Raw genomic sequence first — 27,530 nt, 5'->3', positions numbered from 1 at the left:
CGGGGCCCCGGCGCCCCGCCCCCGAGGAGCCGCCGCCCCGCCGCCCGCCGCGCCGCTCGGAGCCGCGTCCCGGGGCCGCAGGGAGGTGAGCGCGGGGTGGCGGGCGGGGCCGCGCTCGCGGCGGCCGGGCTCCGGGGGCGCCGCGGGGGTCCCGGGGTTGTGCCCGAGCGCCCCGAGCCCCCCGGGGCGGCGGCGCGCGGCCGGGGAGGGTGCCCGCGGCGCGCCCGGGGCTCACGTGGCCCGGCGGGGGCCGGAGCGGACCGCGCGTCCGCCCGCCCTGGGCTCAGCTCGGACGGGACGCCTAAGCGAGCCCTGGGCCGCGAGTCGGCAGAGGTGCGGGCATGGCCATCGGGCAGAAGTTTAAAGCCCCGGAAGGAAGAGAGGGGACTGCCCCCGGGCACGACCGGGCAGCCCCGCCTTGGTCCCAGAAGTGCCCGGAGTTCAGAGCCTCCTCTCGTCTCCCCTTCCTCCCGGGTGGGCACCGGGCGAGTTTGTGCCTGGAGCCTCGCCCAGGTGGAAACAGGTGCGGGGGTGGGGCATGGAGGAGGGCGGGCTCACTCAGCAAGGCTGGACCACCCAGCCCTGACTCCTGGACTGCCGGGCTTGGGAAGGTTGGCCCCCTTGGATGCCACTGCGGGGCTTTTGGTTACTGGATAGAGAGGGCCTGGTCTCCTAGGGAACAGACCCCCCCACCAGCCCAGGGCAGAGAGGGAACCCAGGTCTCAGCCCCTGCCCGACTGGAAAGACTCAGGGAGAAGGCTGAAGGGTTGGGGCTATAGGGTGGATGTGGGGTGTGTGTGACCCTACCTGTGGGGTGGCTGCTGCTGCCCAAACCGCTGGCTTGAGGGCCCCCTGTGTGTGACACTGGCTGGTAAGATGATAAGCCCAGCATCTGTCTTATGCAACTGTCACTCTTTGTGGGGCAGGGGTGGGCACCGAGGCCTGTTTTAGAGGGGGCGACTTTGCCGCTGGATTGTTCGGCAGTGTCTGGACACGAGTTGGTGTCACGCACTTGGGAGGGGAGTGAGTGTTGTTGCTACTGGCACGTAGTGGGGAGAGACCCGGGATACTGGTAAACAGCCCCCTCCCCCACGACGAAGAATCATCCAGCAACAGCTCATAGTGCTATGCCACAGCACCTGGTCCATCAGGTTGCTTCTCATTCATTTCTCCTGCCTACCTCAGTTTCCCCAGTGGTTAGGGGAGGAGTTGAAATAAACCTACATGAGATAAGAGGTAAGGAGGTGTGAGAGCAGTCACTCCCCTGGCAAGGGTACTCCTGAGCTGCCCTCTTTCCTGCTCACCACGGCCCTGCAGGAAGCAGGGCTGCGTGCTGTGTAGGAGGGGCTGGGAATAGGGCCCCCTTACGTGCAGGCCTGGAGTGCTTCACCCAAGGGCAGCCTCCCAGGAAGGCTGAGCTGGGGCAGCCCTTGAGCTCAGATGTCCCTGGGGGTGGAGGAAGGGCAGGGGGTGATCTCTGTTCTCATAGATTTTCCCAAAGCTGGATTGTTGAGGCTGGCATGGGTGCCCAATACCACGTGACCTGCTGCAAGTTTCCCGTCTGAACTCACACCAGGAAACTACACCAGGAAAATAACATCCAAGGAGTAACAGGCCTCCTGATCCCTGGTGGCTCCCCAGTCTTCCTCCATCTTGTAATAAAGAGGGAACCCCGGGTTAGAGGAGAAGCCCAGGGTGGGCCCAGCTGCTGGTAGGACAGGGCACCCCTTGCTCGTGGCTTTAGCTGGGCAACAGGGAGAGATGGAAGACATCGGAGCCGCAGGCCAGATGGCCCCCAGTAGGGATGACTCGGAATCGTTTGAGCTGGGCTTAGGAATGTACTCCCAGTTTTCTGGGGATGGGGTGGGTGGCTGGCATGATGGGAGAGGGTCAGGTGAAGCAGCTCTGTCCATGCCCAGGAGCCTGGACCACCCTGCTGCCTTCCCGTCCCATTTCCTTGCAGAGCCATTGCCCACCCTGTTCCCTTCTGGACCCAGCCTCCTGGCCTGGGAACCCTGGTGGAGCAAGGTGGCCGTTTCTGGTTTGAGATCGGGTTTGGGGGCTTTTACAGTCTTTTAACTATAAAAGGCCAAAGTGAGACTCCCACGTTTTCAGTTGAACAAGCACCAGTAACACTGGCTCCATTGCCGCGTGCCTCTCCAGGCACAAGACCGAGACTTGTACAGAGTTGTTTAGGAAGTGAGCGTTTGAACCCCAGCTGTCCACCCCCAGGCCCGGCCTGAAAGCCTGGGAAACAAACCACAGGGTGACTCCTACCTGGCTGTACCTGCTGTACCGTGTCTCTCCCTCTCCCCCTGCCCAGGAGGGGGACTCCTGTTCCTGTAAGAGGAGGAATAAGTAAATCACCCCACAAGTGCTTTGGAGGGTGGAGGGTGCCTCCGGGGTCAGTCGTGTTGCCTTTCCTGTGGGCTGAGCGCTGGACACGTCTGCGGCGTCTCTGCCGAGGTTCCTGTTCTATGTGCTGGGTAAACTCTGCCCCAGACAGATAGCACGTGGGAGCAGGAGACGGCAGGGGCTGTATGTGCGTGGACGTGTGAGGGTCTGTTAGTGCCGGGGTGGCTTGGAGGAGCCGCCTGCCCCCTGCCTGCCCCCTGCCTGCCTGTGGCGCGGGACAGGGGAGGTGTGTGCGTTCTCCTGGCTCCCAGGTGCACACGCGTCCCCTGGGGTCTCTGTGCCACACACTTTGGAGCAGGCCTTGGCGCTGCCCGGCCGCCCCAGGGGGTTTCCAGAGTGAGCTCACACAGCTGCACCGTCTGCGCTGTGGGAAGCGGCTCCCAGTTTCCTATCCAGCTGAGCCAGGCCGGGGGAGGGGCGGCGTGGACGTCAGCGCCTGAGTGCAGGCTGACCTGGCGTGGCGGCCAGGCTGGGGCAGCTCTGGGGACACAGGGCTCCTCGCAGGCAGGCGGAACAAGGGCTTTCCCCAGGCTGCCCGTAAAGTCACAGTTGCCTCCCTCTGAGAACTAAGCAGGTATAAAAAAACTCATCTCTTCTTATTTTTAGGGAAGTACAGAGAGCCGCTGTGTCCGCCCTCCCTCCTTCAGTATGCTTATCTGGGGGCCCAGACGTGAGTTGTTTGTGTGGCTGAAAAGCTGCTAGAAAGCAGTTCCAGGCCCAGTGCCACCCTGGCCCCTCTAGGAAAGTGGTGTGAGCCAAGTGGGCAGTGCCAGCAGCCGTGCAGTCAGGGACACGGGCCTGGAGTATCAGGGGAGTGTTGTGATTGGCAGAGGGGGTGGGGGTGATTCCAAGCTTGGGGAACCAAGCGTCCAGGTCCAGGGGCTGGCAGGCTCAGTGGTCTACAAGTGTGCTCAGTAGCATGGGCTCACTTAAATAGTCCATGCTGGCCAAGCTTGGTGGCTCACACCTGTAATCCCAGCACTTTGGGAGGCTGAGGCAGGAGGATCGCTTGAGACCAAGAGTTTGAGGTCGCTGTGAGCTGTGATGATGCCGCTGCACTCTAGCCTGGGCAACAGAGCGAGACTCTGTCTTTAAAAAAAGTTCATGCCTCAGTTTCCACAGCTGTAGAGTGGGGTAACAGTAGTCTACTTGGGAGGGTTGTATGCAGTGGTGATTCATGTGCAGCTTTCAGCCCAGTGCCCAGCCCTGGTAGGAGCACCAGGGGGCCATCACGATAAGGGTATTGGGGCTTCTTTTTTTTTTTTTTTTGAGACAGAGTCTTGCTTTGTTGCCCAGGCTAGAGTGAGTGCCATGGCGTCAGCCTAGCTCACAGCAACCTCAAACTCTTGGGCTCAAGTGATCCTCTTGCCTCAGCCTCCCGAGTAGCTGGGACTACAGGCGTGCGCCACCATGCCCGGCTAATTTTTTCTATATATATTAGTTGGCCAATTAATTTCTTTCTATTTTTAGTAGAGACGGGGCCTCGCTCTTTCTGAGGCTGTTTTCGAACTCCTGACCTTGAGCAGTCCACCTGCCTCGGCCTCCCAGAGTGCTAGGATTACAGGCGTGAGCCACCGCGCCCGGCCGGGGCCACTTCTGTTGGTGCAGCTGCCTGTCGATGGCACAGACTTGGCGACGGCAGAGGCCCAGTCTCGCGGGCTGCTGGGAGACTAGGCGAGGACACGCGTACAGAGCGGCAGTGCTGCTGTCATCGTACTGTAGAAGTGGCTGTGTCTGGGGAGGGGAGACCTCGGTGCCTTGGTGGCCAAGGGAAATGAGAGAGGGTTTCCATCTGGGCGTGCACTGCCAGTCCCGCCCAGGGGTTTCCCTGCCTGCCGGCGTGTGTGTCACTGATGGTATTGGGGGCAGGTCACGGCATCCTTAGGTGGCGCAGGGATGGCTTCCTGCCCCAGGTCCCTGGCAAGGAGCACCTTTTCCCCCTCCCCAGGTCACTGCCTCCATGTGGCCACAAGAAGGCCAGGAAGAGAAGGGCTGGGGACCTGCCGTGGGGTTTGGGGTGGGAGCAGGACTTAGAACCGAAGGCCTCCCCTGAGCCCCTTATGACCTTGTCAGCCGGGGAGGATAATGACATCCTCCTCTCACCCTCAGCCTCAATTACGTGAGATAATGTTTGTAAAAGCCCTTCGGTAAGCTGGGAAGTGCTACCCAAGCGGTTAGGTGTTGTCACTTGTGCTTGGGGGGTGGGAGGGGTCTGTGAGTCAAAGGCCGCACACCCAGAGCTGGCTCCCAGCATCCGGACAACTTCACGTCCCCACCCCTGGCCTTTTCCTTTTGCCACTGCGCCTCTCGGTCCGGGGTGGCAGGACGCTGCAGAATCCGGGGGCTAAGACCACAGGACCCTGGCTGGGGTCAGGGCCCCACCTCTCCCCAACCATGAGACCTTAGACAGGTGACTTAGTCTCTGAGCCTCAGTTTCCCCACCTGTCAAATACAGATCTGTCACCTCTGAGGCTAGATGTAGAGACCAAGTGAGCGTTGGTGGCAGAGCTGGGCCAGGAATAAAAGGAGCTGCAGCTGAGCTGTGGTTGTGTGCCAGGTGCTGTACGTTCACGACCTCCTGTCATCTCCACTGCTGCCTGTGAGTGGGGTGTCACCCCATTTCACAGCAGAGGAGACAGGCTCAGCAGTGCCAGCCTGCCCAAAGTCTCCCAGCAGGTAGGTGCCCAAGGCAGGTCGGAGTCCTGTCTCTGCCCCCCGGCCCTCCTCATTCCTCAACAAGAGGGCCCCACGCTGCCTCCGAGTGAGGTGGGGCTGAGCACAGGTGGCTTGGCCAGCCCACATAGGTGAGCCACCTGGATGGGCTGCTGTCCAAGTGCCCTGAGCCCTGGCGGCCACCAGGGCTGGGCCCAGCCTCCCTGGGAAGCAAGGAGCCCCGGGGCAAGGTTCTGGGAAATCAGGTTTATTAGCTCCTTAATGACTGTTTACAAGCTGCAGTGTTTGCCTGGCATGTTCCTTCCCTGCTGGGGGCTCCAGAAGTGAGGACACCCAGCGCCCTGTCCTGAGCATCGAGCTGGGGACCCAGGGCAGCCATCAGCCAGCTGGGCGAGGTGTTGGCCTCTCTGTAAAATAGGGGGAGACTCTGTCCCTCAGCCGAACGTGCTCCTGGGCTGAGCCCGATGAATGGTGACAAGGCCACCTAGGTCTTACATCTTATGCACAGACAAACTGAGGCTCAGAGACACTGAGTGGCTTGCCCAAGATCACACAGCGGTTGGGGCTGGGCCTATGCCTCCTTTCCCCCCACTGGGCAGTGTTTTCACTCTCTGGAGCCAGACCACGAGGAGGCGGGTGGGAGTGGGTGGACTCACCCTGCAAGCCCAGGACAGACCTTGGGCCGGTCACACCTTGGTGTCGAGGAGCCGCCAGCAGAAATGAAGCGGGCCTCCCCCTCCCCCAGCCACTGCGCTTGCAAGGACCCGTGAGAGCCCAGCTCCCGGGACCGGAGAGGCGACGCTCCATGTGTGTTTGGAGCAAGATGCGGTCCACACAGCCCGTGTTGGTGTGGTTCCCCGCATGCACACACACCTCCTCAGGAACCCTCCAGTGTCCTGGCATCTGGCCTCTCCCCCTTCGCCGCGTGGGGAAGGAGCAGCAGAACTGGGGCGTGACGTGCAGCCTCCCCGATGCGGCAGGCCCTGGGCAGAGCACCTCGGGACCTGGCCTCCGCGCTTGCTCCCTTCCCTCCTCGGTCCCCCAACCTGCACTCGAACCCCAGGCTCTGGGAGCTGCTGCTGCTTGCCTGGGTGTGGAAGGGCGTCTGTATCCTGCCCCCACCAGCAGTTTCTGGGATCCAGAGATTTCCAGAGGGGCCCGTGGGAGGGCACGGGGGCGGGGGGCCAGCTCTGTGCGTGTTGGGTGGCCTGGCTGCCCTCCTGCTGCCTGTGCCGCCCCCGCCCTTGCGTGTCGCCAGCAGCTGCTGCATCGTGGCTTCAGGGACCCCAGCAGAGGAGGGGGACAGTCACACCTCTGCCAGCCCTGCTGGCGACTAGTCCTGAGAAAGATCGGCTGGATGTCAGAGTCTGTGCCGCTCCTAGGTCATCATGTGTCCCCCTTGCCAGACACACGCATGGGCCCACACCCTCACACCCTGCTCTCGGCGGCTCCTGGAGCCCAGCGCCCGCTTCCCGTGTCTGTGGTCGGCCTGGGCCGTCCGAGCCTCTGCAGCTGGGTCGGGGGGAGCCCAGAGGAGTCAGTGGGTGGCCAAGCCCCGAACCTCCGGTTCTTGATCTTCTGAATTGAGTCTGGGGCAAGCGCTCAGAGGGCGAGAGGGAGAAAGAAACCGAGGGCTGTCTGGGTTCACAGGGCATCTGGGGAACCCACAGGCGGTTTGCTCTTCCTCTGTCTCGCACGGAGCTGCCGGGCAGAAGCACCTGCCAGCGGGTTAAGTGCGTGTCTGCACCCACTTGCCACCAGCCCCAGCTGCTGGGGAAGCGGTGCCGGGGGGAAGGGCCCATAGACCCCTGGTTGGCTCCTGGAGACCGACAGCCGGGCCCCTAGCCCTGGGCAAGGAGTGTGCAGGGCTGAGTCACTGGCTCTGCGGGGGCCAGCTTGGGGACGTGTTGGGGAGATATGGGCCGAGAGGGCAGCTTTTCCGAGAGCTGTCATTCCTCGCGCTGCATGGCTGGAGAACTCCCCGAGGTCAGCAGAACCAGGGTGTCTGCTGGGGAGTGCACAGTGGTGAGGGCCCGGCTTCCTCTTTGCCGCTTTCTAAAAATGCCGCGGTTCCCAGCAGGGCCACAGGGAGGGAAGATGGAGTTTCGGTTTCTGTGGCAGAGAAGCTGGGGAGAAGACAGGGTCCAGGCAGTGCACCGCCCCCCTGCTGTCCTGACCGCCACTCTCTGGGACACCAGGTGGCCTCCAAGCAGCTCTAGAGCCCCAGCCAGGCTGGAAGTGGCTTCTGGGCCAGGTGGCGGCTTCCTAACTTCCTCTGCAAAGGGGACTTCAGCCCCTCTGCACAGAGGGTCCCCTAAGTCACCTGGCCACATCCAATGGTAATGGGTGGTCTCCCTCTTTCCTCTCAGGAGGGGAGCAGGTTGCTCACTCTTTGTCCTAGGGCCCCTCCCTCTGCTCTGTCCCCATTTCTGGCCGCGCACAGGCTTGGCCCTCCTGTCTAGCTTCTGCCTGTTTCTGTCTGGGGCTGCAGGTGATGCTCTCACCCTGCCCTGACCCATAAAGTCTGCAGAGCCCAGGGTTCGTGGGGAATGCATCTGCCATTAGCAAGGCCACAGCAACCTGCCAGCGTGGGGGTGCTGGTGGCAGGCAGGTGGAAAGCAAGAAAGGGGACTCGAGCCAGACACCTCAACACAGGTGAACTGCAGGTAGGGAGGGGAGAACGAGGGAGGAGTACAGGATCCAGCAGGCCTCCTGGTGGGGCGGGGGTCCCTGCAGCCCTTGCTTACACTGGCTGTGTGGCTGGCACAGGGCTCGGTTGGGAGCGCCCAGCCCCACCCATTGTGGGGAAACCGGATTCTCTGGGCAGCAGCCTCCCGTGGTTTCTGAGTCTGCATTTCTGTCATATGTGCCAGATCTTGGCTGTTGCTGCCTGGGTTATGCGATCTCGAAAGCTGTCTGGAGTGGGGGTGGCCCTGACCCCGGGCAGGGTGGGAAGCAGAGGTCCCAACCCGTGGAGACGCTGGGGTGATCTGAACTCTGCACTTCACATTTTCTCTGGATCTGCCATCCCCACCCCCATGCTGGGCCTGACCCAAAGGAGGAGGATATACAGCCTGTCCCATCCTGACTCCCCCTCTCCCCCCAGCCCCGAGCTCCAGCACCCTTTGGAGCCTCCTGCTACTCTGGGGCTGGGGCACGTGGCCCCAAGGAAGCCAGGACCCTCCATGGGCAGGTGGCGATGGCCAGCCGTGGGCTAGGTGCGGAGGCAAGACTAGGATCTTAGCAAGAGTGGCAGATGTGACCGCGGGCCAAGAGGAAGCCTGGTCCCAGGATGTCACCATTTCCTCTGCAGTGAGCAAGCACTTCTGGGGACAGGAGATGATGAGTGTTGGGTGGGGCAGCTCCAAGGCTCCAGCGCTTTCTTCTGCCTGGTCCCTGTCATGTGCTCCTCCACACCCCGGACTTGGCGCAAGAGTGGGTGTGACGGTCCTGAGCCCTGAGCAAGGGGCTGGGCTCCTGGCCCCCCACCTTTTGCGCAAGCCGGGGTCTCAGGAACAGGCCCTCCCCTCCATGGTGGAGAGGGGCTGGGGCGAAGTTGGTGTTTTATACTTTACGGACTTCCTGGATGTCAAGGTTGGGTCAGCACCTTGCCCCACTCCCTTGCTTAGTTGAGAAGGAAACTGAGGCCCAGGGGGTGAAGCTGCTCACAGGCTACTTCCCAGGACTCTTGGTGTGCTCTGTGCTTAAGACAGCCCTTCCAGACGCCCTGCTCCCTCCCAGCAAAATGTGCCCCACCAGCCCCACCCTGCTCTCCAGGGTCAGGCCACTTCTCTTGGGGACCCTTCCCCTCCTTCAGCCTGGGGTTGTGCCTGCCCCTCCCAGCAGGGGCTTGGCATAGATGCCAGTGGCACAACAGGCCGGGGGCCCAGCTGGAATGGCCTGGCCTCAGGAGGGGGAGTCTGGGCTGTGTTGAGGGGGGTCCCACTGGGGACTCATGCTAGGACAGCACGTAGCCTCCTCCATCCTGGCCCTGCAGTGGGCACAGACTGGGGGCTGTTTCCAGGGCTAGCTGCAGGACTGGGGGGATGCCTGCTCTCTGGGGCCAATGTGGACCGACCATCCCCAGCCACCTATGCCTTCTCACCAGTCTCCTGCTCAATTAGCCATTAATTGGGGCGAGCAGAATGCCGGGTTCTGTGCCACCCGGGGTCGAGTAGGGGACACCTACACGTAGGCAGATCTGCAGGACCCTGTGAGAGAGCAGATGAGAAAACAGTTGATTCTGTCTGGTGGTGACAGGGCAGGCTTCCCGGAAGAGGTGACATTTTACCTTCCTTAAAGGAGCAGTAGGGCTTGGCTAGGCAGGCAAGGTAGAGCCTGGCGTGCCAGGTGCAAGGCCTCAGGTGACAGGAGACGGGAGCTTGGGGAGCCCCAGGAGGACGTGGTTTGCCTGGAGGGGTGTGGGGGAGGCCTGAAGTGCTGACTCCAGGTAGGTGTGGTCAGCTCTGGGTTCCAGAAAGATCACGCCTCCTTGGTGGCCTTAACTGCAGCCTGGTGGCCCCACCCTCGCCCCAGCCTCCTTCCGCTGCTGCCTCGCTTCCCCGTTGGTGCGGTTTCCCAGGGCAGCGCCCTCCCGATGCCCTTTCACTGCACCCTACTCCCGGGGAGGTCCAGCTGGGAGCTTTCCGCACAGAGGCCCCAGGTGAGGCCGTTGCTTGGAGCTGTCCCCAGAGTGGGCGAGGGACTCGGGGTGCTGGCCACGGCTTCACCCGGGCGGTGTCCTCGTGTGGCTGCCTGGGCTTATCAGAGCCAACCAGGCTCAGAACCTGCAATCAGGGCCTCATTGCACACGGCCGGGCCGTCTGCTCCCGGCTGCGGGGTCAGGCACTTTGGGGTGGAAGGAAGTGCAGCTGATACTGTTGGTCTGGCTTTGAAGGAGCAGGAGCCGTCCCAGGCCCAGCTCCGCCTCAGGATTTCTCTCCGTGGTGCCCCCCTCCGCACCCAGCATTCTGCCAGCTGTACCATCAGGGCTCCAGCAGCCAAAGTGCCAGCTCTGGTACACAAGGTGCAAAGGGCCCTGCTGGATGGAGTCAGAGGAGGGCCCGGGCCCATCCCTGAGTCTCGGTTTGTCCCACTGCAGCCCCACAGGCACCTCTGGGCAGCCCGGGGCCCGTGAGGAGCGTGGTTTGGAAAGCAATGACATGCTAGGCCGAGCTCCCCCAGGCTGCGCTCTGTTCTGGCTTCCTGCAAGGATGGGGCTGTCTCCCAGCCCCGAGTGTCCCCCAGCTTGAGGGAAGGATGTCTCTGACCCCTGAGGAAACCTCAGGCCCTGGAGCCAGACATCTGGAGCCCCGGCTGTACCCCTCGAGGCTGTGTGAGGCTGGGCAAGTTACTGAACCCCTCTGAGCCTCCCCGTCCCCTCTGTGAGGTGGCAGTGATGGTGATGTCGGCCTCGATGGGCGATTTGAGGACGCAGTGGAACGGAGCACTTTATAAAGGGCCGGGCAAGGCTGGCGCACCTGGGGACTTAACCTGCCCGGCCTCTTGCTCTTCTCGGCCCCTCTTGGGGTCCTGCTCAGAGCAGGATCTGCCGTGTCCCCTGCTGTCCAGCGGAGCGCGCCCCACACAGGCTTCTTAAAGACAGGCAGGAAGGCCGCTGAGTTATTTGCTTTAAGATGGTTAATTTGATGGGGTGTGCATTTCACCTCAATTAATTATTAATAAAACAACAGCAAAGCACTTGCAGATCGTTTGAACACTGCCTTAAATATCTGGCTGCCTCGAGTCGAAAATAAATCTGAATCAGGAGGCGGCCAACAATTCCTAGATTTTTTTAAGTTAAATGTTTCTACCCAAGTAATACTGAAACAGGAAAACAGCACAGGAATCGTCGTGACTTGACGTCCAGCTCCAAGCAGGTTCCCAGACCAGAGCCGTGTTTTTATGAGCCGTTGCCCGGCTGCCTGGCCACAGGGCCCTTGCTCCAATTCTCCTTTCTCCCTCCCAAGGGAAGGAAGGGCAGGCGGGTTATCCCCAGTTCACAGGTGGGGAGACTGAGGCCAGGAGGATTAAAAGGCCCAATGGTCGGCCTGCCCCCTGGAGCCTGCCCTCCCTTCCCTGCAGGCCGAGAGCGCCCAGGAAGCTGCCCTGCTGGACCTGGAGCCGTCCGCCCGCCCGTCCTTCCGTCCGTCCTCCTGTCCACAGAGTTTGATCCTGTGGCATCTGTACAGCGAAGAGAGGACAAGAACATGCTCTGAAGACCTTCTCGACAAGACCGGGAATCCGTGGGCCGAGCCCAGACCTTGACGGTAGGAAGCTGGGGGCCGGGTGGGCTGGACCCGGGGCACTGGCTGCTGCGGGCGGCTGCCTTTCAGCAGATACTGGTTCTTGGGGGTGGGGGCGCCGGCGTTCTCCTGGCTGTACAGCCGGGAATGCTGCAGGACACAGGGCGACTGTGGGAGCCAGGGGGGTGAGGAGGGCGGGGGCGGGGGGCTGCCCTGAGGACCAGAGGATGAGAAGGAGCTGCTCTCTCCGCTGTGGGGACAGTCGGGGGGCGGGGAGGAGCGACTGGCTCAGACCGAGGCCCAGCGTTTGCGGAGCGCCTGCCTGGCAGCTTTATTGGGATGTAATTCACACGCCATTGGTTTCACTGGTTTGCAGGGTACCGTTCAGCGGGTTTTAGTATATCCACAGAGTTGTGCGGCCATCACCACAGCCAATTTTAGAACATTTTCGTCACCCTAGAAGCAATCCCGCACCCTTTAGCTGTCACCCCCTTCCCCCTTCCTAAGCGACCACCAGTCTACACCTGTGTCTAGAGGCCCCCAGTGTGGGCCTTCATATGAATGCAGTCACCGTAGGTGGCCTTCTGTGACCGGCTCCTTCCACTCATCCACGCCGTAGCCTGTGTCGGCGTCACGGTACGGCGTTGCGTGGCTCTGCCGTGTTTTGTGTGTCCCTGCTTCCTACGACGGGCGTTTGGGTTGTTTTCACCTTTTGGCTCTGATGCGTAGTGCCACCGTGGGTGTTCCTATGGTTCTTTCGAGACCAGACGAGACCACGCGTGTTCAGGGTGGCATGGCTGTAGACGCGTTCCCGGGTGTTCAGGGCGACATGGGCGTAGACGCGGTCCTGCCTTTCTGAGTGGACACACCGCTTGAGTGTTGGTCGTGCGTTTGCTCATCTGATCCTCAAGCCCTTCTCCGAGGGAGGGAGGGACTGTTATTCCCCGAATCGTAGGGGCATGGGCTTGTCTGACCCTCCCCCGACAGCAGGTGCCAGACCACGCGGGGGTCCAGCCTGCGCTTTCCACCAGCAAACGCGACCACCCCACTTCCCAGCAGAGCTCAGCAAGTTTGAGGCAACGAGGGGGGCGCAGAGGGGCTGGGTCGGGGAAGCAGGACAGCGGGAGGAGATGCAGAGAGCGCCTGGAAGCACAGGGAGACGTTTGGACTTCAAATGAGGACGGGCAGTCCTGGGCAGTGTTAGGCAGGGTGTGACATGGGGTGACTCCTGCTTTGGAAGCCGACCCCAGCTGCCGTGTGGAGAAGCCAGTATCGGGGGTCCGATAGGCAGCGGGCAGAGGAATTGGGGGACAGGCGTGGTCCTATGTGGGAGAGGACAGTGGCTCTGGTGGAGGCGGGGCGGACTCAGAATAAACCCGGCTGCCCTGCCTGCGTGGGTCCCCCACGCTTTAGCCCCCCACACCCCCGACGCCAAAGGGCCCCCGGTTGAGCCTCCCCCCGTCCCTGCACACCCAAGGTTGGGACCCACGTCAGAAGATGGGCGTGGAGTCCCTGGCCTTGTACAAGGGGAGGAGAAACCAAACCTGCCCTGGGAACCTTGGGACATAGGGGAGAGGAAACAGCTGGGGGTTAGCAGGAAAAGGTCACGGGTCAGAGCAAGAGCCGAAATGAAAAGTGAAACAGGCAGAGGGTGTGAGTTCTGGTGGGCAGAGAGGGGAACTGGGGACTCGGGGCACACACGGAAGAGCCCCCGATCGGGTAAATTGCCACCTTCTCTTTGTGGGGTACTTGGCAAGATCCACTGACATTCGGGATGTATTTACCCTTCAACCCAGCCATTGTGCTTCTAGGACTGTGTCTTGTGATAATACTGGGACAGGCACACAGGGCACAGGCAAGGGTGTCTGCTGCGACATCAGAGACACGTCTACAGTGCCGGAAGGCCGGGCGCGGTGGCTCACGCCTGTAATCCTAGCACTCTGGGAGGCCGAGGTGAGCAGATTGCTCGAGGTCAGGAGTTCGAAACCAGCCTGAGCAAGAGCGAGACCCCATCTCTACTATAAATAGAAAGAAATTAATTAGCCAACTAATATATATAGAAAAAATTAGCCGGGCACAGTGGCGCATGCCTGTAGTCCCAGCTACTCGGGAGGCTGAGGCAGCAGGATTGCTTGAGCCCAGGAGATTGAGGTTGCTGTGAGCTAGGCAGACGCCACGGCACTCACTCTAGCCTGAGCAACAAAGTGAGATTCTGTCTCAAAAAAAAAAAAGTGCCAGAAACACACTAAGTAAGTTACTTGGAAACTAAATGAACCTTGGTGTGTTCCGCTCAACGAAATCTTTGCAATCATCAGAAGAACTAGAGCAGGTCTGTCTGTCTGTGTTGATGGGGATGGATGTCCACACTGCAGGTGAAAAGGTCTTAGTGCGTGTGAAATTTTTAAGTACTTGTGTTGTTTCCGGGCGCAGCAAGGCGCCCCCAGAGGAAGGGGGCACAGGCGGGGCATGCTGTCACCTCACTTTCTGCATTATGGACCTCTGAGTCTTTTTTTTGCAATGAGTGCATGTCATTTCTATTGTTAAAATAACCTGTTTTCCCACTGTGAAAAAAAAGTACCAAACAGGTGGCAGTTTCACTTATCTTTGAAAAACGAGCTGGGTAGCCATGGGGGACGGAAGCTCTCTTCTTTCGCGGAGTCCGACTGAGCCCCACTTCCTGCTGCTCAGGGACCCCTGGGCTCAGGGACCCCTCCCGTGAGAACCTCCCCTCCCTGCCCAGCGGAGCTGTGGGCACCGTGTCAGTGGCTCGGGGTGCCAGGTCGCCCGGGGGCCTTCTTGTCCTCCCCCGAGCCCTGCCCCGGGGTCACAGGCAGGGCCCTTGGTGCACAGGAAGCCGCCCTGTGGCCCCCTGGCCTACCCCGGCCAGGCAGCCAAGGTCACTCCACATCTTTCATCTTCGTGCTCCTTTGATGGTTCGGTTCTTGCCTGGAGCAGAGAGACCAGAAATGGCAGGAGGTGGGGTGTCCAGGACCTCCCGGACCCCTTCGGGTCTGGAATACAAATGACAGCCAGACATAGACCTCATGACACTCCACCCTCCCCAGGTTCAGTCTGGGTCTAGTCCCTGGAGGTGGGTTTGAGCCAGCTTTGGGCAGGTTGGTTCTTAGTCTTGGCCGCCTGCCCTGTCACCAGGGTCCCCACCCTCCTGTGGTCTTGCCACCCCCGCCCACGGCCCCTCTCCCTGTCTCCATCCAGCCCTGCTGCTTCCCGCCCACCATGGCCTCGGCTGACAAGAATGGCGGGAGCCGCTCCTCTGTGTCCAGCAGCCGCCTGCAGAGCCGGAAGCCACCCAACCTGTCCATCACCATCCCGCCCCCTGAGCGAGAGGCCCAGGCCCCCGGCGAGCAGGACAGCATGCTGCCTGAGGTAAGGGGGCGGCCGGGGGACTCTCGGCCCGGCCGGCCACAGGTCACACATGTGGGCACGTGACTCCTTTCCGATAGTTTCACTTCCTGAGCTACAGCCGGCCGTGCAGCCGGGCTCAGGCCGCACCCCCTCCTTCTTAGGCCCGAAATTCGACCGGGATGGAGGCCCCGAATGCAAGGGCTCGTCTTGCTGTGGCCAAGGGGACGCAGGCAGTGCGGGCCGCGAGAAAGGGCTTGCATTGCAGGCGAACCTGGGCCCTGGCAGCTTTCATCTCGTCTCCCAGGCCCAAGCCCGGGTGTCCCTGCTGAGGGGTGGGGCCGTCCGTGACCCAGGTGAACGGGGACAGTGTCTTGCATGCAGCATCAGCAGCCTGCCTTTGCTGCGCCTGGCTCCTCTGGGAAGATGAAGACGCGTCACCATTTCCCACAGGCTGGACTCTTGCCCCACAAAGAGCTCATTGAAAGCAGGCTCCTGACAGCGTGGGCTTCCCGCGCGGCCCGGGCATAAAGGGAGCGATGTTCCCGCCGCCCGCGCGCCCTAGCGGCGCTCTGCGGACGCAGGGCGGACGTCACGTGGAGTGGGAGGCGCTGCATGAGCAGCTAGGGGAATGCATGCCGGGGTTTGGCTGAAAACCTTGAGGAAATGGTGATTTTAAGTTCAGAATGAAAGCAGCTCAGAGCTGTAAATCGGGGTTGAGGTTTGCTCTCAGGGTTTTCACGTTGGGAGGCCAAAGAAGAGCCAGCCGGGGACCTGGGCTGCACGTGTCGCAACCTGCCCTCCCGCTCCACCCCGCAGAGGCCCAAGAACCCAGCCTACTTGAAGAGCATCAGCCTCCAGGAGCCGCGGACGCGATGGCAGGAGAGCAGCTCAGAGAAGCCGCCCGGCTTCCGCCGCCAGGCCTCCCTGTCCCAGAGCATCCGCAAGTGAGCCCCCCACCCTCCCGGCCACCCCCAGCAGCCCGTGCACCGTTGGCGCCTGGACGTTCGCTGGGCCTGCGCCTTGCGTCCCGTCTTCGGGAGGAGCAGGCAGGCATTAGTGAGCTACGTCTCCCTGCAGAACCTAACATCGTGGCTATCTGGGGAAACTGAGGCCTCGCAAGAAGTCGCAGTGCCGAGGCTGAGGGGGGTTCAAGGAGCTGGAGGTGGACCACTGCCCTGTGAGGGGGCTCCCGGGGCCCTCCCGGCCCAGCTCCTCACAGCCAGCCTTCACTCTGCTCCTGCTCATGTGGTCACCGGGCTCCAACTCAGGGGGCTGGAGGGCAGGCTGGTCTGTCTCCACCTCCCCCGCAGGCCCTCGGGTGCACGCATGTGCTAGTGCCCTCAAGCCTCTTCCCCTGCACACTTGGGTGCACACACGCTGCCACCCTTCCCGCACACGCCCTGCGCACAGGCGTGCGCAAGCATGCGCCCACCCGCCCTGTCCCCGCAGGGGCACGGCCCAGTGGTTCGGGGTCAGCGGCGACTGGGAGGGGAAGCGGCAGTACTGGCAGCGCCGCAGCCTGCACCACTGCAGCGTGCGCTACGGCCGCCTGAAGGCCTCGTGCCAGAGGGACCTGGAGCTGCTCAGCCAGGAGGTGCCGTCCTTCCAGGGCACCGAGTCCCCCAAGCCCTGCAAGATGCCCAAGGTGGGCTCCGTGGGTTGGGGGAGGGGCGGCAGGCGGCCTCCCCCAGGGCCCCCATCAGCCCCGCTCACCACCTTCCCCCTTTCCAGATCGTGGACCCGCTGGCCCGGGGCCGGGCGTTCCGCCACCCGGACGAGGTGGACCGGCCCCACGCCCCGCACCCGCCGCTCACCCCCGGGGTCCTGTCCCTCACCTCCTTCACCAGCGTCCGCTCTGGCTACTCGCACCTGCCGCGCCGCAAGAGGATGTCCGTGGCCCACATGAGCTTTCAAGCTGCCGCTGCCCTCCTCAAAGTGAGGGTCCCCTCCTGCAGGCCGCCCCCCCACCACCTCTGCCCGTGTCCCCCGCCGTCCCTCCTCCCACTCTCATAGCACCCCCTAAAACTCACCCTGGGGTCTGCCTTCTGTGCCGAGGATAGTGGGTGCCCTGGGCCCCCGGAGCAGAGAGAGGGACCCCGAAGCTCCCCAGCCAGGCCTGCGTCCTTCCGGCCTGGTTCCCTCCTGCGTGCCCCACTGCTGCCTGGGTTCGGAAGCTGGTTTTTGCTCGGCCTTGCATGCTGGGCGGCGGGCAGTGAGGCGTGCACTTGCCACTCGCCTGCCCACGTGTACTGAGCCCCTGCTATATGTTGGGCATGGGGGTACAGAGCTGGAGTCACTGCCCTGGCTCAGCTCCCAGCCCAGGGTGCAGGGCAGATGCCACCATTCAGGGTGGTCAGTTCAGGAGAGGGGCTGGTGTCAGGGAAAACATTGAGCTGAGCCCAGAAAATAAGCATTCACCAGGGAAGGAAGTGAGGGAACAGCATTTTCAGCCGAGGGAATGGCCTATGCAGAGGCCTGGAGGGAGGAGGAAGCGTGGTGCTTTGAGGGAGCAGCAGGTGGTTTGATGTGGTTTTAGTGAAGGCTGGTTATGGGAGGAGTGGCAGGAGATGGGGTCAGAAAGGTACCAAGAAGTGGGACTGGAGGGACATGGTCCAAGCCCCAGAAGTGAGGGTATAGGACATAGAGAATGCAGGTTGCCTTGAGGGTCAGGGGCCGGCTGCCCAAGCCAGAGGGACAGGAGGTCTCCCGGGAGGAGATAACTCCAAACCAGGGTGAGGGTGGCATGCTCGGGCCCTTTTCCCCACCCTTCTGCTCTCAGGAGCTCCTTTCGCCCGCAAGGCTCTGTCCCCAGGTGGAGGGGGTGCCAGGGTGGCCGGGCCCTGGAGCTGATGCCTGTGTCTCTGCCCTCTGCCCAGGGGCGCCCCGTGCTGGATGCCACCGGACAGCGGTGCCGGGTGATCAAACGCAGCTTCGCCTACCCCAGCTTCCTGGAGGAGGACGCGGTCGATGGGGCAGACACATTTGACTCCTCGTTTTTTAGTAAGGCAAGCATGGGGTGTGGGCCCTTGGGGACAGCAGGGACGGGTGGCCTGGGAGCTGGGAGAGGTGACATTGGTCTTGATCGTACTGTGCCAGGAGCCCCTGAGAGATCCAGAAGCCCATTGGCGGGAGCGGGTGTGGCTGTGCGTGGAGCTACTGGGCCCCCATCTTTCTGTCGGGCAGAGCGGGGACCTGGGGTGGGGCACGGGGTGCCAGCTGGGAAAGTCACCATCACGGCCGGCAGGCATGTGGCTTTCCCCGCCATCCTCAAAAACCTGTCTGTCCAGCCTTGTCCTCCTCTTGCATTGGGGGCTGTATTTGGGACAGTGACTCCTCATACTGTCTTCTTGTGTCCCCACCCCAGGAAGAAATGAGCTCCATGCCTGATGATGTGTTCGAGTCGCCCCCGCTCTCTGCCAGCTACTTCCGAGGGATTCCTCGCTCAGCCTCCCCTGTCTCCCCCGACGGGGTTTCAGTCCCCCCGTGAGTGCTGGGGCAGGATCCCTCCTCCAGCCCCTCCACCCAGACTGGGGGCGTCCCCATGCCCTACCCTGGCCCTGAGCCCCTGGCTGAGAGCCACCCACCGTCCCCACTAGGAAGGAGAGTGGCCGAGCCTCGGCGCCCGCAACCAGGCGCGGCAAGCGCATCGCCTCCACGGTGAAGCACTTTGCCTTTGACCGCAAGAGGCGGCACTACGGCCTGGGCGTGGTGGGCAACTGGCTGAACCGCAGCTACCGCCGCAGCATCAGCAGCACCGTGCAGCGCCAGCTGGAGAGCTTCGACAGCCACCGGTGAGCTCGGCCGCGTCTCCCCCAGAGCGCCCCTCATTCACACGGCGAGCATTGCACGAGCACCTCCCATGGGTCAGAAGTGTAGTGACACGCTCGAAGGTGCAGCCTGTCCTGGGGGAGCATGCCCAGGCCCCAGGAAGGGCCCTGGGTGCTTGCTGCCTCTCCTCCACCCCCACTACTGGGCTGCATCCCGAGCCCGGCTCCCAGACAGCAGTCAACAAACATTCACTGAACGCCTCCGAGCCCCAAGGGGATGGAGCAGGGGGGAAAGGGTGGGTCACAGAGAAGCTGAGTCTGGGTGGGGGGGAGGGAGGAGGCCAGCTGGGTAGGGCAGTTTTTGCAGAGTGTGAGATTGGCAGTGACCCAATAGACATTGGACCCCAAATTACAAAAAAAGCAAGTAATGACAGGTGTGGGAAGTGGCCAGGAGGAGTGCAAGAGTGAGAGTGAACAGCTGTGGGGAGGGGTGCAGTCAGGTGAACAGGAGTTCCGTCCTGTGCAGAGGCCCTGGGGCTGCAGGGAGCGTGGCCTGTTCCAGGAAATGGAGAGAGCCTGGAGAGTAGGCAGGTGCAGCAAGGCTCTGCTTTGGGAACTTATCCCAAGGGCTGTAGAAAGCCGCCCGAGGGTATTAAGCCAGGAGAGGGATGCTTGCAGGTGCACCTTAGACCTGGCTCTGGCGTGGGATGAGTTGGCGGGAAGTGGAAGTGGAGAGCAGGGGCCGGGGAGCCCGATGTGCCCGGGCTGGGTGTGGCCCTGTGGCCGGGACTGAGGGTCGTGGTGAGAGGTGCGCTTGGCTGACCCGACCCTCTGCCCCAGGCCCTACTTCACCTACTGGCTCACCTTCGTCCACATCATCATCACACTGCTGGTGATTTGCACCTATGGCATCGCGCCCGTGGGCTTTGCCCAGCACGTCACCACCCAGCTGGTGAGTCTGCTAGACCCCAGGGCGTCCCAGCCCCCGAAGGAGGTTCAGCATTGTGGACACGGAATCCCTCCCACCGCAACAATCTGGCCAAGCGGGAGCGTGCTCGGGGCTCACCGTAGCTGGGCCCCTTCCTGGGGGCTCCACCCTGGGGACAGCCATCCCACCCCTCGCCCACCCTGCCCAGGGACCCCACCACGCTGACGCCTCCCTTGCACGGCCTCTGCGACAGGTGCTGAGGAACAAAGGCGTGTACGAGAGCGTGAAGTACATCCAGCAGGAGAACTTCTGGGTCGGCCCCAGCTCGGTGAGGGCTGGGACTGGGGGACATCTGAGCCGGGAGGCCTGCGCCCTGCCCCCCTAGCTGGGCAGGCGGGCTGCTCGCATGCTCAGTGGCCCCTTCAGCGGAGCAGAGGTGGAGTGCTGGGCCCCTCCCAGGTCTGGGGCCTGAGCTCACTCCCCTCCCCCGCCCCTACCCTACCCTCCCCAGATTGACCTGATCCACCTGGGAGCCAAGTTCTCGCCCTGCATCCGGAAGGACCAGCAGATCGAGCAGCTGGTGCTTCGGGAGCAAGACCTGGAGCGGGACTCGGGCTGCTGCGTCCAGAACGACCACTCGGGCTGCATCCAGACCCAGCGCAAGGACTGCTCGGTGGGGGTGGCCTCCAGCCCTGCCGACTCTGCTCCTGCACCTGCCCTGGCTGGGGGAGGGGCCCTGGGAGGGCAGTGACCACGTCCCCACCTCCTCCCTGCCTGCCCTCCTCAGTCCTGCTCCCCACGCAGACCCAGCTGCTGAATCGCAGCTGACCTCCCCCGGCCCCGGAGAGGTGAAAGCTGATTTGGGGAGTGGCAGGTGGGGTGGGGGTCTAGAGATGGGCCTGAGCCCTGGGGAAATGGGAGAAGCCCTCGTCCTGGAGGGTCCCCTGCCCACTCCGACAGGGATGACTTTGCCCCGCATGACCAGCCTCCTCCACCCTCCAGGAGACTTTGGCCACTTTCGTTAAGTGGCAGGATGATACCGGGCCCCCCATGGACAAGTCCGATCTGGGCCAGAAGCGGACATCAGGGGCTGTGTGCCACCAGGACCCCAGGTATGGCCTGGAGCAGCCCGGGGTCTCAAGGTGGCCCACGGCTGGGCTGCCTGTGGGTGGGGGGATGAGGCAGGCCGGGGAGCCACAGCCTAATCTGACCTTGGCCTCCAGGACCTGCGAGGAGCCCGCCTCCAGTGGTGCCCACATCTGGCCCGACGACATCACCAAGTGGCCGGTGATTGCATGCCCCCTGGCGGAGGATGGTCTGGGAAGGGCGGGGACGCGGGTCCACCTGCCACACAGGCCCACCCCATGGTGCCCCTCCTGGCAGATCTGCACGGAGCAGGCCAAGAGCAACCACACGGGCTTCCTGCACGTGGACTGCGAGATCAAGGGCCGCCCCTGCTGCATCGGCACCAAGGGCAGGTGAGCACCAGGGGCACCCTGCTCGCCACTTCCCCAGAGCCACGCTCCTTGCGGGCCCTGTGTCCCCACCCCACCAGCTGGGCCAATGCCCTCTGCTAACCGTCCAGAGCCGTGGTCTCTGCAGAAGAGCAGCCCCTTCCTGCCAGCGATGCCTGCTGCAGCCAGGCGCTGGGCTCCGGGCGAGGTGGGCGGGGGTTCCTCAGGGCCCTGACGCCCCCTTGGCCTCACTACCCTCCTCCCCAGCTGTGAGATCACCACCCGAGAATACTGTGAGTTCATGCACGGCTATTTCCACGAGGAAGCAACGCTCTGCTCCCAGGTGAGGCGGGCGAGGCCCAGCGGGCGCCTTGGGTGGGGAGCGAGGGCTTTCGGCCCAGGCAGAGGAAGCTGAGCCTGGAGCCCACCAGGACCAGGGCTGATGCATTCCCTCCCACATTGGGGCCCCAGACTCAGCCTGTTCCCTGGGGCGCTGCCCACCACGCATCCCGCCACCCCCCTTCCAGGTGCACTGCTTGGACAAAGTGTGTGGGCTGCTGCCCTTCCTCAACCCCGAGGTTCCTGATCAGTTCTACAGGCTCTGGCTCTCTCTGTTCCTGCATGCTGGGTACGAGTCTCCCCTCTGCCCCCAGGTGCCTGGGATGGCCACCCACCTGGACCCCCCAGAGGAAGGCTCCTGGGCCAGGGCCGCCAGCCAGGCTGCTCCTGAAGGGCCTGGCTGGTGGCCGTGGGTAGGTGTGGGAAGGCCAACACCTCGTGTGTATCCCACCCCCAGCGTGGTGCACTGCTTTGTGTCCGTGGTCTTTCAAATGACCATCCTGCGGGACCTGGAGAAGCTGGCCGGCTGGCACCGTATCGCCATCATCTTCATCCTCAGCGGCATCACCGGCAACCTTGCCAGTGCCATCTTCCTCCCGTACCGGGCAGAGGTAGGGAGGGACACAGGGGACGGGAAAGGACCTTCCATGGCCTGAAGGCTTATGGCATGTGCCCCACCTACCCGGATCTGCCGGAGGGACAGGGCCCCTCCCCTGCCAGGCTCAACAGTGGATGGTCAGCTAAGCTGGGGGCTTGTTGGCCAGTCCCTAAATACTGGTGACAGGGAACAGTGATGCTATTGAGCCCCCAGAGATCTCTGACCCCTCCATGCCCTGGGTCACCTCCAGAGAAACGAGACCTTCCCAGACCAGTCTTCTCTGCCTTGTTTGTCTTCATAACCCTGCCCCCACCATACCTATAGCTCGAGCCATACGAAATTGCCCTTGTGCAGCCGTCCTTGACCTACGGAAGTGGCAGTCTCTAGATCAGTTCAACCCGAGTCTCTGTCACCTTGTTCAGTGTCCGTCCCCTCCCCACTGTGTGTCGCCAGGCAGGCTTGTCTGTCGGGCTTACTATATCTTTTTTTTTGAGACAGAGTCTCGCTTGGTTGCCCAGGCTAGTGCCGTGGCGTCAGCCTAGCTCACAGCAACCTCAAACTCTTGGGCTCAAGTGATCCTTCTGCCTTGGCCTCCCGAGTAGCTGGGACTACAGGCATGGGCCACCATGCCCGGCTAATTTTTTCTATATATATTAGTTGGCCAATTAATTTTTCTATTTATAGTATAGACGGGGTCTCGCTCTTGGTCAGGCTGGTTTCGAACTCCTGACCTCGAGCAATCTGCCTGCCTTGGCCTCCCAGAGTGCTGGGATTACAAGCGTGAGCCACCGCGCCCGGCCCGTGCTTACTATATCTGATCCACACCGGGCATGTACGCAGTAGGCACTCAGCCTTTGCTGAAAGGATGGGCGGAGCAGGCCCAGCTTTGGTCTGGCAGTTTCAGCTGGCCCCCGACCCCACAGCTTCGGGGTCCCCACCCCTGCCAGGAGGGCTCATGGGTGGGCGACCCCAGCCCGGGTACCCAGAGGCGCCACCTGTCCCCTCCCGCCGCAGGTGGGCCCGGCCGGCTCGCAGTTCGGCCTCCTCGCCTGCCTCTTCGTGGAGCTCTTCCAGAGCTGGCAGCTGCTGGAGCGGCCCTGGAAGGCCTTCCTCAACCTCTCGGGCATCGTGCTCTTCCTGTTCGTCTGCGGGCTCCTGCCCTGGATCGACAACATCGCCCACATCTTCGGCTTCCTCAGCGGCCTGCTGCTGGCCTTCGCCTTCCTGCCCTACATCACCTTCGGCACCAGCGACAAGTACCGCAAGCGGGCCCTCATCCTGGTGTCCCTGCTGGCCTTTGCCGGCCTCTTCGCCTCCCTGGTGCTCTGGCTCTACATCTACCCGATTAACTGGCCCTGGATCGAGTTCCTCACCTGCTTCCCCTTCACCAGCCGCTTCTGCGAGAAGTACGAGCTGGACCAGGTGCTGCACTGACCGCCGGCCGGGCCCGGGCCCGGCTGCCACCCCTAGAGCACTGACAAGGCGGGTCTGTGCCCGCCACGGCTGCCCGCCCGCAGGGAGCCCCGTCCCGCACGCCAAAGGCCCAGGGACGGGGGCCCTGGGCTCTGGGCCCGGGTGACCTCCTGCCAAGCAAGGCTGACTCCGCGTGAGATGGCCGATAAAAGCGGGTTCCTTGGGGAGTGAGGTCTGTGGGTTCCCAGCCCCCTCCCCCTGCTGGGCACTTGTCCTGGGGCCCGGTTTCCTTTCGCCCCGGGTCCTCGCTGCTGCCCTGCTGGTGCCTTCCCCCTCTATGACGAGCATGTCCTCGCCAGGGGCAAGGCTGCTCCTCGGTTGGTTGAGCCCAGGGCTGGATGCCCCCCACGCCCACCATGGCCCCTTCCTGTTTCTCCTTGTCCCTCTGCCCTGAGCCCACCCACAGGGCTCCCAGATGGGACACCGTGGAAGAGGCTTTGGTCACAGTCTCAGGCAGAGAACACGCAAGGACACACTGGATGGATGCCGAGAGCTTTGCTTGTTTTTGACAGCCAGAGGCTGTGTCTTGCCCGCCCCAGCCCTCCCTTCGTACCAGCCTCCGCCTCTCAGCTTGCTCTGGGAGGACGGACCTGCACCCCAGGGTGCTCAAGGCTCAGTCGGGCCCGTTGTTGACCAGTTTATATTATGGTCCTAATTTTTAAAAAGTAACGCTAACTTTGTATGGACGGTGTCTCAAGTGTATTAAATGATATTCTTTATGGAAGTGTTGTCTTAATTGGAGACCTCAGGTAGAATGAAGCTGGGATTTTGGGGGATGAGGGGCATGCAACAGGGAGCTCAGAGGCAGTGGTTTGGCCCAGGGAACAGTGGAAAACTTGCGGGGCTTCTCAGGGATTTAGCTGGTCCAGAGACCAGCTTGGGGTCACATGGGAGGCCTCAGGGGGTCCCACCCCCACCTTGGCTCCTGGGCAGGGAGGGGGCTGTCTGGGCCCTGGCAGAGACAGCACTGGGGAGCAGCTCAGCACCTGGCCACCACTCCAGCTGGGCCAAGCCCTCCCTGCACCTGAAGCCCCCCCCCCACACCACAACCCTCCTCCAGCACACCGGGGAGCTGCCAGGGAGGCAGCAGGTGAACCCGCTTCATTGCTGTGGGCAGTGGAGCCAGTGCCAGGCTGCAGGGCAGCAGGAGGGGAGAGTGGGCCACAGCAGGTGCCCAGGGGGTGGCCCCTGCACTCAGAATTGGCCCCTGCACTCAGTCCCCTGCCCGACGCTACTGCCATCTCACAGGCCTGCCTCTCCCTGTCTTGTCCCAGCCTCCCCCTCTAGGGGTGTCCCGAGCACCAGGCTCCTGTGAGCTGCAGCCTGGCTGCTGAGCTTCCTTCCCACAGGAGGAAACAAGGCAGGACCTGAGAACACCTCCCGGTGTCCCTGTGTACCAGCCCAGCCGGCACAGAGCTTGGAATGCGGGAGGTGCAGAGGGCCTCACGAGGACAGATGGGACACGCGCTCCACTCTGAGCTGCTGGGGCTGGCTTTATCTGCCCCTCCCCTCCCACTCGCCCACGGCAGTCTCCCCTTGTGCTCAGCCGTGCTGGCACTAGCCCAGGGCAGAGACAGAGGCGGCCGGCCCGTGTCTCCCATGCCCAGGTGGGCAGCCGGTTCAGCAGCCGCTGTTCCTGCGCAGGAAGGCCTGGGCCCGCAGGGAACACTGGAGCTCCGTGAAGGTGAGGGGGCCCACGGTGACGTCGCACGGGCCCACGGCGTGGAAGCCAAGACTCTCATAAAAGGGCACGAGTGCGTCCTCGCACATGAGCACAGCCCGGCGCACGGCCGGCTGGCCACCCAAATGGTGCAGGTAGCGCCACAGCAGGATGGAGCCCCGGCCCTGCTGCCGGAAGGTGCGGTGCACAGCCAGCACGTGCAGGTGGGCTGTGTGGCCCCCAGGCCTGTGCAGCGTCAGCGACTCCTGGAGGCAAGCGAGGGATGTGAGTCCGGGTCACCTCTGCTGACACACTCCCCCCCAAACCACCCGGCCTGGGCCAAGAGCAGTGTCCCCTGAGTGCCACCTGTCAGGGCCCCCTTTCCACCCAAGGAGGGCCCCAAATCAGGAGCTGTACCTCCAGCCCTGCGGAGGAAACTTATTGAAGACCCGGAGGGGAGGGCATCTTGCCCTGGGAGGGGACCCGTGGTGAACTCTTCTCTCTGGTTGTGGAGGAAGAAATCCCACCCCTGGGCCCCCTCCCCACCATCTGGTGGACCCCTGTCTTCAGAGGCCTTCCAGGAGCTGGGCGCTGCAGCCCACCCCATCCTCACCTGCGTGAGTCTCTCCTTGTCCCAAAGTGAGCCGATGATGAAGGCCACAAGGCGGCCCTCTTCAAACCAGCCCAGGGATAGCTCGGGACACAGGGTCAGGAAGTGCCGGATCTCGTCCAGGTACAGGGGGCAGAGGCCCGAGACAGAGACGAAGGCTGCGGCAGGAGGCATGGGGGAGGGGTGACTCCATTCACTGCCACATGTCCCCCCCTGCCCCTCCCGGGTGCCTGCACCTGAGTCCTCCCCCCTTCTTGAACACACACACACAGTCTAGGACCCAGCCTCCATGGACAGGAGGCTCAAGGGTCTCCACAGGACAACCGGACCAGAGAGGAGCCTCCCCCACGACCCCACGTGGGCTGCTCACCTTCACGCTCAATCTCAAACACGCTTACGGCGTCCTCCAGGGTGAGGCAGCGAAACTCGCTGGCAGGGAGCGTGTGGCGCCGCTGGCAGCTTGGGGACTCGGGCAACCCAGGCGGCAGGCGCAGGGCCTCGGGCTTCAGGGGGTGGATGCTCTGGGTGGACATCCTGGCACCTGCTGGGGAAGAGCGATGGCGGGTGTGGGCCTCATCTCCGTGGAGGCAGGCCACGGAGGTGCTGCATCCGGCCTCCGGTAGCGGAACTGGGGTGGGGCCAGCCCCCAAAGCCATAGGCACATTCCCCAGGTGCCTGGCCCCTGCGGCAGTTTCCAGGGACTGCAAACGATGGCCTCTCTCACCTCTCCCTTGAAGCTGGAAGGACACGTGGAGCAGCCCCTGCAAATCCCAGATGCTCTCTGGGTGCAGCTGAGCCCAGAGACGGTGGGGGTCATGGGCAGGGCACCCCAACACTGGTGCCGGCAGAGGGAGGGGAGGGAGGGCATGAGCCTCCTCTGACCACTTCTAAAGCAACTGTTTGGTGGGCAGGCACCTGGGCCCCCCCCACTGCGATCCGTGTGGTCTGTCTTACCTCCCAGAGGGAGACATCTTGTCCTCTGGGTGCAAGACGATCTGGCTGGGAGCTTCTTAGGAAGCCTCAGCCCTTGGTCCTGGGAAAAAGCCCCTTAGTCCAAGGGGTCCCTTAGGGAGACTCCGCACTGACCCAGCTGGCCGCAGACTGGGCCATGCACACACAGGACTCGGCGGGGAGGCTAGACAGAGTCGGGGGCTGCAGTGGGTCTGGGGAAGGATAGGAAGGAGCAGACACAGAGGGTGCACAAGACACCCCCAGCCCCGTGCGCCCGGCTCATGGAGTCCCCTTGTCTCTCTCCATGATACCCTGCATCTTTGCAGTCCTTAGAGGAGGCCGTCCCTCCCTTCGCCTTCAAACACACTTAAAAAGCCCCATGGTGGCCACCTTTTTCCCCATGTCTAGAAGCTCCGAGCAGGGCAGCTCCTATTCCCAAAGGCTGAGAGCCTAGGGGCGGGGGTCTCACTTACCTGGCCTGCGGGGAGAGGGGCCCAATGTTCCCTCCACAGAGCCAGTCACCGTTAGTCACAATGGGGACCCGTCTGCAGGCTCAGGGGCCAGGAAAATCCGGGACTCCCGACTGCGAGGCTATTGCAGCAGGTGTCACCCGGAGCAGCATGTGATGTTGTCCTCAGAGATTTTAATCCCTGCCACCCTGCCTCCCGCTTTACGCCAGGCAGGATGATGCCAGCTCCATGCCCTGTCCTTGCCCTGCTGAGAGCAAACGTCAGTGCTGGTGTGCTAGACATGGGGGGATTACCAGAGGCCCCAGGGTTTGGGGAAAAGAGCAAAGGGCTAAACCTCAGGGCTCCGCCTCTAATCCCTGCTCTGTCACCAACTGGCTAGGCACCGGCAATTCACCCTCTGTCCCTCAGAGGCTTGGGCAGGCACACTCCCGAGGGTCCCTCCTGTCCTGGCAGCCTGTGAACGCTGCCATTTATAGCACTTGCTACATGCTGAGCCCTGGGTAAGCGTCTCCTTAATCCACACAACCGCCACGCCAGGTGAGTGTTAACCCATCTTATAGAGAAGGCAACTGAGAGAGGTT

General features: G+C 62.7%; 2 protein-coding genes across 2 annotated transcripts; one reads left to right on the top strand and one right to left on the bottom strand.

Moving 5' to 3' along the window:
- Positions 1–23,977, top strand: RHBDF2 (rhomboid 5 homolog 2). The gene is made up of 19 exons (XM_075994779.1): positions 1–85; positions 11,173–11,357; positions 14,550–14,720; positions 15,516–15,643; positions 16,149–16,344; positions 16,431–16,634; positions 17,576–17,704; positions 18,064–18,182; positions 18,296–18,490; positions 19,307–19,418; positions 19,648–19,722; positions 19,906–20,067; positions 20,397–20,506; positions 20,618–20,681; positions 20,778–20,872; positions 21,116–21,191; positions 21,376–21,476; positions 21,645–21,798; positions 22,800–23,977. The coding sequence occupies exons 3-19, from the start codon at positions 14,571–14,573 to the stop codon at positions 23,217–23,219; spliced, it is 2,490 nt and encodes an 829-aa protein (XP_075850894.1). The 5' UTR covers positions 1–85; positions 11,173–11,357; positions 14,550–14,570; the 3' UTR covers positions 23,220–23,977.
- On the bottom strand, positions 23,974–26,070 carry AANAT (aralkylamine N-acetyltransferase). Its single transcript, XM_075994780.1, has 3 exons — positions 25,899–26,070; positions 25,532–25,686; positions 23,974–25,184 (listed from the first exon to the last, which is right to left on the bottom strand). Exons 1-3 carry the CDS (start codon positions 26,059–26,061, stop codon positions 24,879–24,881), a joined length of 624 nt encoding a protein of 207 aa, XP_075850895.1. The 5' UTR covers positions 26,062–26,070; the 3' UTR covers positions 23,974–24,878.
- Between the last annotated feature and the right edge of the window lie 1,460 nt (positions 26,071–27,530).

Source organism: Microcebus murinus, chromosome 18 (genome assembly GCF_040939455.1).
Source record: "Microcebus murinus isolate Inina chromosome 18, M.murinus_Inina_mat1.0, whole genome shotgun sequence".
NCBI classification, from domain to species: domain Eukaryota; kingdom Metazoa; phylum Chordata; class Mammalia; order Primates; family Cheirogaleidae; genus Microcebus; species Microcebus murinus.
The sequence above is the reverse complement of the archived record's forward strand: the minus strand, read 5'-3'. Positions and strand labels throughout refer to the sequence as shown.